The 8914-nt window shown below is 48.1% G+C and overlaps 1 protein-coding gene across 1 annotated transcript; it reads left to right on the top strand.

Moving 5' to 3' along the window:
- The first annotated feature begins 1791 nt into the window (after positions 1-1791).
- HOXB7 (homeobox B7) lies at positions 1792-6662 on the top strand. The gene is made up of 2 exons (XM_005533513.3): positions 1792-2385; positions 5537-6662. Exons 1-2 carry the CDS (start codon positions 1986-1988, stop codon positions 5788-5790), a joined length of 654 nt encoding a protein of 217 aa, XP_005533570.1. The 5' UTR covers positions 1792-1985; the 3' UTR covers positions 5791-6662.
- Positions 6663-8914: the final 2252 nt, after the last annotated feature.

Here is an 8914-nt window from a genome sequence, read left to right on the forward strand (position 1 = left end):
ACATCCCAACAACATGAAACTGCCTATTTATGCTGTAGTTATCTCTTCCTCTTCACTTTCCCCTCCTCTTCTTTACCTTGGTTAGGTTTTCTTATTTTTTTCTTTTTTCCCCCCAAAATGTCTCTTAAAAAAAAAACAAAAAAAAAAGGAAAAAAAAAGGAAAAAAAAATCCAAGAAAAAAAAAAGCAGCTTTTTTCTCTCCTTTAGTTAGCATGCGCACAGTGAAGCAAGTTGTAAAGTGATCTTTAGGTTAACTGTGAAAAAGAATGTATACTGTATACGTGAATTACTTTATTGGGGCAACTAATGCTATATTTTGTTGTTCTTTCACCACTTTGTTCTATTGTCTAAACCTGGAAGCGGCGGAAGAAAAGAAAAAAAAAAAAAAAGTTCCAATAAAAGTTTACAAGCCACAATTCCGTGACATCATTCTTTTCGCCCTGCTCCTCTTCCTCCAGCAAGGAAATAAAAACTCGATTTTCTCTGGGGGACAAAAAGGTAAAAAAATTAAAAATAAACCTTCCCCGAGCTGGGAGGAGCGGCCGGGCCGGGCCGGGGGAGCCGCGGGGAGGGGAAGGGGCCGGGGCGATGCCTCCCGCTCCTCTCGGTGTTCCTGCCGGCTCCTGGCTGCCCGCAGCTCCTCCAAGGTAACATTTCTTGCATTTCCAGTCTGTTTTTTGTCGCTTTTCCCCCTTTTTTTCCCGGCTCCCGGCTGGGGTGTGGGTGAGGAGCCGCTGCTTCCCCTGCCGGGGATGCTCATAACCTTGGGCAAGGAGAAAAGCAGCGCAAACCTCGCACCATTGTCTGCTTTTCCTGCCTCGCTGAGTTGTTATTTTTTTATTAATTCCTTTCTCTCTAAACGCCCCCCACCCTCCCCATCCCACCCAACTCGGGGCCGCCAAAAAAACAACAACAACAACAACAAAAAAAAAAACCCAAAACCACCACGACAACAACAACAACAACAACAAAACCCCGATTCCTGTGGCGGTTTGGGATGGTTTCTGTGCAGAAAGCAAATCAGCCAGCTGCTCAGGTTTGACTTCTGGCTGTAATTGAGCCCCGCAGAAGCGCTGACACGCGAAACAAGGGATCCGAGCGCTCTTTATTTCTCGCAACAAGAAAAGCAAATGCCAGCTCGATACGCGGCTCAAAGCCCGTGGCACTGGAATAAATTAGATATAGAGCTGAATGGAATTTGGGGAGAGGGGGGGGAGAAAAAAAAAGACGCCAGAAACTATTAGGTATCAATGAGACATTTGTCTCTTTTTTTTCTTTTTTTTTTTTTTTTTAGGGGGGTTTGAGGAGGGGGCGAGGGTCAAGGGGGGAGGGGAGGGAATTATGGACAGTCTGCTGGAAAAAAAAAAAAATTAATAATAAAAAAAAAAGTAGCCCGGAGCCGAGGAAATGGTGCGAAGGAGGGAAATTTAGACGGGATCAATAAAGGGATAAATAGAGCTCCCTTCCCTTTCCTCCAGCAGAGAGAGACCGAGAGACCCTCTCTGGTTTATCAGCAACGTGCTTGTAACCCCCTCCCCTTTTCTTTTATTACATTTTTATTATTTTTTTATAATTTTTTATTATCTTTTATTATTTTTTTTTATTTTTAAAAATATTTTTCCACCCCCCTCCTCCCCTCTACCCCCCCCCCCCCTTTTCCCCCCCTCTCTCTTGAGCTGAAAACTGATTACAGGTTGCTTATCGACTCCGGCACAATTTCACCCCTTCCAGCAGAGATCGTGCGGGGTTTTATACGGCATCAATTATTTATCATATTTTATAAATCCAGCCGCACAGTCCCGTGCCCCCGAGGAGGGGGCGGCCGGCGATTGGAGCCTCCTCAGCCACGTGCCCGCGCGTCACCGGGGCCGGGAGGAAAAAGGCTCCTTTTTGGTGTAAATCTGGACTCTAATTCCGTAATATATCACGGTACCTCGTAAAACCGACACTAAAACGTCCCGACCTACAAATCACCCGGCCAAATTATGAGTTCATTGTATTATGCGAATGCTTTATTTTCTAAATATCAAGCCGCAAGTTCGGTTTTCCCATCCGGAGTCTTCCCCGAGCAAACTTCTTGCGCTTTCGCCTCCAACACGCAGCGAGCGGGGTATGGGGCCGGATCCACGCCTCCCTTCGCCGCTTCCATGCCCGGGCTCTACTCCAGCGGCAGCTCCGTGCACCCCCAGCCCCCCGGCGTGTACCCCTCGGGTTACGGCCTGGAGCCCGGCTCCTTCAACATGCACTGCTCCCCCTTCGAGCAAAACCTCTCCGTGATGTGCCCGGGAGACGCCTCCAAGCAGAACTGCAGCAAAAACGACCAGAGGGACTCGGATTTGCAAAGCGACAGCAACTTCCGAATCTACCCCTGGATGAGGAGCACAGGTAAGAGCCCGAGGAAGGAGCTCCGGGGGGAGGAGGAGGAGGAGGAGGAGGTGGAGGAGGAGGAGGAGGAAGAGGGGAGGGGGGTTTGGCGGGTGTGGGGAGTGTGAATTATTTGCTGGCGTACGCGAGGGGGTGGTGGGGGCTTTATGGCCGGGGGGGGATTGTCCCCAACTCCTTTCATGACGTTTCACCCAAAATGCGTCTTCAAAAAGAGAGAGGGGTGGGGGGAGAGCCGCACACACACACACACGCCCCCCCTCCCCTCAATCCTCCCCCCACCCCGGCCATAAAGCCGCGCTTTTAGCTTGAAATATTCATGGGGGCTGTGTCTGTTTGTCTCGGAGGGGACAGACGGAGGCACAGAAATCGCGGCCAGCCCCTTCTTCTCCTCCTGAACTTCCAGGCTGGAGGCTGTGCAGATCCACAGATGGAGCCGGGGAGCGGGGGGTGAAACTCTTGATGGGAGGTGCTTTGAGGGCTCGGCTTGTTTTCCTTTGAGGCGGCCGAAGCTTCACCCGGGAGCCCCTGGCGGTGTCCCGAGCGCTGCGGTGTCGGGAGAGGCAGCGCATCGTTCCCTGCTCCGTGAGAAATCCCAAAAATCCCGCACCCCCAGCCGTGACAGCCCGGCCGGGATGGGGATGGAGGCATGGATGGAGGGATGGATGGAGGGATGGATGGAGGGATGGATGGAGGGATGGATGGATGGATGGATGGATGGATGGATGGATGGATGGATTAAACTGGTTTCTCTGTCCCCAAACCCTCATGGAAGGCACTTTTGGGGTGCTCAGCGCTGCCCTGCTGGAGCTGGGGGGACTCCGGGGGCTGCCCCACTCCTGCCCCGCAACATCCCGAACCTCCCGGCTGCCTTCAGCGCCCGCCCCGCTCCGTCTCGGGGTATTAACGTCAATTAACAATTAATAAAATTAATAAATATCCCTTTCCCCCCCTCGGGAGGGGTCCCGGGGCGGTCCCGTTCCCCCCGGGCTGCCCAGAGCACCCCGGGGCAGGGCTGGGCGCTCCACACCGGGCTCGCCCCTCCCGTTCCGTGTCCGTGACCACGCGTGGGGCTGATGGAGGTGTCCGAGAACACGAGTGGGGCTGATGGAGGTGTCCATAAGCACTCGTGGGGCTGATGGAGGTGTCCGAAGTCACTCGTGGGGTTGATCGAGGTGTCTGAGGCCACTCGTGGGGCTGATGGAGGTGTCCGAGAACACGCGTGGGGCTGATGGAGGTGTCCATGACCACTCGTGGGGCTGATGGAGGTGTCCATAACCACTCGTGGGGCTGATGGAGGTGTCCGAAGTCACTCGTGGGGTTGATCGAGGTGTCTGAGGCCACTCGTGGGGCTGATGGAGGTGTCCATGACCACTCGTGGGGCTGATGGAGGTGTCCATGACCACTCGTGGGGCTGATGGAGGTGTCCATGACCACTCGTGGGGCTGATGGAGGTGTCCATGACCACTCGTGGGGCTGATGGAGGTGTCCATGACCACTCTTGGGGCTCCTCGAACTCAAAAAGAGGGGAAAATGCGATGCTGTCCCACCCAGGAGAGGGGGGCACAGGGCGGGCACCCCCTTCCCAAACCAGACTGTCACCCTGGAGCATCATCCCAGCTCTCCAGGGGTGGAAAAATCCGGCAGAGATTCCTCAGGAGTGCGGCCCGGCCTCGCTGGGAAGCGGAGGGAAGAGGGAAAAGAGCGGATTGTGAAGGCAGGAGTTTCCCTCACACTTCCTCGGTGGTCAGTTCTTTCCATTACCTGCTCCATAATTCATCCGCTTTTACAGTTGATTTATCAAAGACCAAATATTTCTGGTCGTAAACACTTCATCTCTGCTTTTATCCCACTTCAGATTTAAGAAGCCCCCCCTACCCTCTCCTCCTTCAGCCCGTGACGCTGCGAGGATCAGCGCTGGAGAGGAAAGAGAGCAAACCTCAAAAAAAACACCCCCCAAAAACCCCCAAAACAACCAAAAACCTGGATGTTCTGGGATCAGCTGAGCCTAAAAGCAGAAAAACTCCACTTGGGGGGTAAAAACGGGGGTCCCGCCCTTCCAGGCCCCCTTCCCTTCCTGTTCCGATGCCGCTGGTGGAATTTCAGCAGCGAGCAGAGATTGAGTTGTCATCCCCATTCAGCGGTTTATGGCTCTCCCCTCGGCGGATTTTACAACCCGCATTCCACGACCTGCACATTTTTACTTTACAGCTTAACCCGGGCTCTTTTGCCTTTTTTTTCCCTTTTTTTCCCCCCCTTTTTTTCCTTTTAATGACTGGATCTTTTCTTCTTAAAGAGATTAAAAAAAAAAAAAGCCGAGAGAAAAGGGGGTCGAGTTTGGGGGGGAAAAGGGGAGAAGGAGAGGTGGAATTTGTGGAGGAGAGGCCGAGGGCTGCTGCTCCAGGGGAGGAACATGTTCCACGCCAGATCCGCGCAGGATTTACACCGAGAGATCACAAACAGCAGATTGTAGAGTAATTCCCAACCAGGAATCCAGGAAATGTCGGGTGGAGGGGGAAAATCAGGAGCTGGGCCCTTTCCAAGCCCCGCTGGAAGGTGGTGACCAGCCTGGGGAGCCAGCTGAGCCTCTTCCCATCCTCACCCCCCAAAAAAAGAGCAGCCAGGGGAGGGGGAAGAACCCCCCCGAGAGCCCCAGAAATCCCCAAAATTCCCTGGAAGGATTAAAAGCATCCCGCACCTTCCAGGGCATCCCGATGATGCCAGCTTTAGGAGAGGACAAACACTCGGATTTGTGGAGGTAGCAGATGGCTCTGCCTCTCCCCGGCTGCGTTTCCTCTCTCATTTCCCCCCAAAATATCCCAAATTTCTGGTGTCTGGATGAAAATTGAGGCAGGAACTCGGGAGTCTGGCCGGGGCAGGAAACTTTGTGAACTTTGTTGTTCGCTCCCAGGCTCGGCCGGCGCTGGCACCGGGACGAGGGGAAATTAAAGCTCGGCTGCTTTGGGGGCTGCGAAAAAACCTCGAAAAAAGGAAAATTCTCAAAAAAATAATTAAAATTTTATCCCGGGTGGCTCAGGGTTCTACCTCTGGTGGGGCAGCTCTTGATCTGCGCGACAAAAAGGCAAAAAAACCCCAAATTAAAGCCTCTTCAAACCCCTCTGAACTGACCCAAATCTGCGGTTTTTTTTGGCAGGAACGGACAGAAAACGCGGCCGCCAGACCTACACCAGGTACCAAACCCTGGAGCTGGAGAAGGAATTCCACTACAACCGCTACCTGACCCGGAGGAGACGCATCGAGATCGCCCACGCGCTCTGCCTGACCGAGAGGCAAATCAAAATCTGGTTCCAGAACCGCCGCATGAAGTGGAAAAAGGAAAATAAAACCTCCTGCCCCGGCTCCAGCGGGCAGGAGAAAGCGGACGCCGAGGAGGATGAGGAGGAGTGAAAAAGGAAAAGAGAAGGAAAAAAAAAAAAAAAAAATGGGAAAAGAGAGAAGGAAAATGAGCGGGGAGGAGAAAAAAACAAGCGTTAAAAAAATGGGGGGGAAAAAAATAAATAAATTAAAAAAAAAAGACTATATATAAAAATAAATGATAAGCGCATAAATAATTAAACCCCTAGGAGTGATGCGTTGTGTTTGATGACACTGAGGAAAAAAAAAATACTACCTATATTAAAATCTCTTTTTTTTGTTGTTGTTTTTTGGTTGTTTTTTTTTTGTACGATAGAATATCTACCTATTAAATGTGGCTTTAGACTCGGGATAGACACATTTTATTTCCCTACGTGAGCCTTCCTCTAGCACCAGTAATTTGTAAAATCTCCGTTTGTACTTCGCTGTGTACTCTATTTCTATTTTTTTTTTTTTTTGGGGGGGGGTGGAATATTTTATTTTTTGGGGGGCGGGTTTGAAATAACGTGGTCGTGTTTAGCACCTTTAATTTAGAAAATGTGACCCGAAAGCCTGAATGCAAATTACATTTAGCTCGTAGAGTCCTGTACATAATAAGAATTATTATTCCTCCTTCCTCCCTGGAACCTCTGTGGTTCTTTTCTCCTTGCGATGCTCTTTTTGTCTCTGTGGATATTTTTACCTTCGTTGTCGGAGCCTCTACGGGGAAAAAAAAAAGGGGAAAAAAAATAATAAAAAATAAGAAAAAAAAAAAGAAGAGGAATTAATATTGTGCTACGTCAAATGTTGTATATCAAAGTAGCAAATTATTTAATGGCGGCGCGTTGCTATTTTGTTATTATTATTAATTATTATTATTATTATTATTTTTTCCTTTGTCTGTGATTATTATTCTTGGAAATAAAGAGGAGATCTCCAATAATCCCCGGAGCGTTGGGTGCTTTCCTCTTCGGTTTATTAAAAACAAGTTTTTTTGGGCTGGCTTTGAAATAAAGGCGATGAAATCTCCTTTTATCCCGATTTATCACCCGAATTTCTCCCCTTTTCCTTTGGGGCAGCCAATCCCGTGAAGATATCGCTGCTTTTTGGGGAGATTTGGGGAATATCCTGAGAAATAATTGATTTTCGGGCCTGTGGAAATGCGGGCTGGGCTCTGCTTCCTCTCCCTATTTCTGAGCGAGGTAAAAACGAACTAAAAAAAAAAAAAGAGGAATTGAAAAAACCCAAAATCTCCCCCCCAAAAACTAAAAACCTTCCCGCACCTCGCTTTAATTCTTCTCGTAACTAATTTCGCTCCATTTCTCCGCTCCTTTGGCCATTTCATTTATTTCTTATTTTCTTCTTCAGGTTCTCCCTCCGCCCTTCGATGAGTGCAACCCTTTCATTAACACCAAATAACGCCCGAGCATCAAAGCGCGAATAAAATTAATTAAAGCAATTAAACGCGGGGAAGAGGAAGGAGGAGAAGAAGAAGAAAAAAAAAAAATTTAAAAAAAAAAAGAGAAAAAATATAAGAATCAAGCAGGGAAAACAAAAGGAGAGGAAATTTAAGCGCTTGAGCCTCTCCCCCCACCTCCCTTCCCCGCCCTGTTTGTTGATTTATTTATTTCTTTTGAGGATAAAGAAGAGGAGGATGCTCGGGATTTTATTCCGGGAGGTGCAGAGGGAAAGGGAATTTAAAAAAAAAAAAAAAAAAAAAATTAAAAAAAAAATTTAGAAATCAAATAATTAAATAAATCAAATAATTAAATAAATCAAATAATTAAATAGATAAAATAATTAAATAGATAAAATAATTAAATAAATTAAATAATTAAATAAATTAAATAATTAAATAAATAAAAAATAAATAAAATAATAAAAAAAATTAGTAATGGTAATAGTAATAATAATAGCAATAATAATGATAATAATAAACCACATATACACACTAAAAAAAAAAAAACGGAATAAACGGAACTAAAAACCCCCAAAAATACAAACAAACAAAAAAAACACCCCAAAAACCCCAAAATCAACCCCCCCAAAAAAAAACCCCAATTCTGGGAGTTCTGGGAGGAATTGGCGGTGGCGGCTCCGCTCCTTCCCCACCTCCCACCACCCCCAGATGATTTCCTGCCCTCGGGGGGGTTTTCTTTTTCTCTCCCCCCAAAAATTCAGGCGCCCCCTCGGGGTTCTGAGCGCCCCCAAATTCCCTCCTGGAGCTCCCCGGTGATGGGAATCCCGAATTATTTAAAGCATCCCGAAATTCCCATTTGGAGGGGGGAAAATCCAGGGGAAAAGGGGGAAAAATTCCGTTTTTTTCAAATTTTTTTACCTCCCCCTCCCATCTCTGCAGCCCCGAGGCTGAGGAAGGGGTTTGGGGAGGGGTGGAAATGAATAAATATGTAGGAAAATCAAAGAGATTCCAGAATTTTCCCGTCTCTCTCCCTCTCCTGGACCCCTGGAGCTGCTCCCATCCCCCCCCCCGGGCAGGACCCCTTGGGGGGGGGGGGCAGGGGGAATCCAGGAGAATTCCAGGGAAAATGGGGCAAAAAAGGGATTTAATTTAATTTCATGGGGCACGGGGGGGAGCGCTGGGCACCCCAAAACCCCCGGGGACACCGAGGGGACACCGAGGGGGGCTTTGGCAGAGGGGACCCCTCCCCAAAACCCCTCTCCATCCCCAGCCGCGCTTTTCCTGCTTTTATTTCACCCCCAAAACCTCATTTCAACCTAAAAAAATCCCGATTCCGCCTCCTTTTGCCCCTTCCAGCCTCAAAGGTGCCAATTTTGACCCAAAAAAGGGGGGATTGAGCCCAAAAGCGCGGCGACCCCCGGTGTTTTTCTGCGCCTTCCCCCCGGTTCAATGCGACCCCAAGCTCCAGCTCTTTATTCTGGGGGGGTTTTATTGTTCCAAAATATCCATTTTTTTCCCTCTCCCCACCCCCCAACTCCAAGCTGAGGATGGGGTGATGTGAAAAAAAAAATAATTCAAATATCCCCGAACCCCATTTTTTAAAAAATCTATGATTTTTTCCCTAAATATTTTTTTTGTTTATTAAAAAAAAAACAAACCCAAATTAAAAATAAAAAAATCCAAATTAAGAATAATAATAATAGTAATAATAATAATAATAATAATATATAAAAAAAAAAAAAAAAGATGGCGGCTAAG

Source organism: Pseudopodoces humilis, chromosome 29 (assembly GCF_049639895.1).
Source record: "Pseudopodoces humilis isolate 2021_Gansu_Grassland_sample_001 chromosome 29, ASM4963989v1, whole genome shotgun sequence".
NCBI lineage: Eukaryota > Metazoa > Chordata > Aves > Passeriformes > Paridae > Pseudopodoces > Pseudopodoces humilis.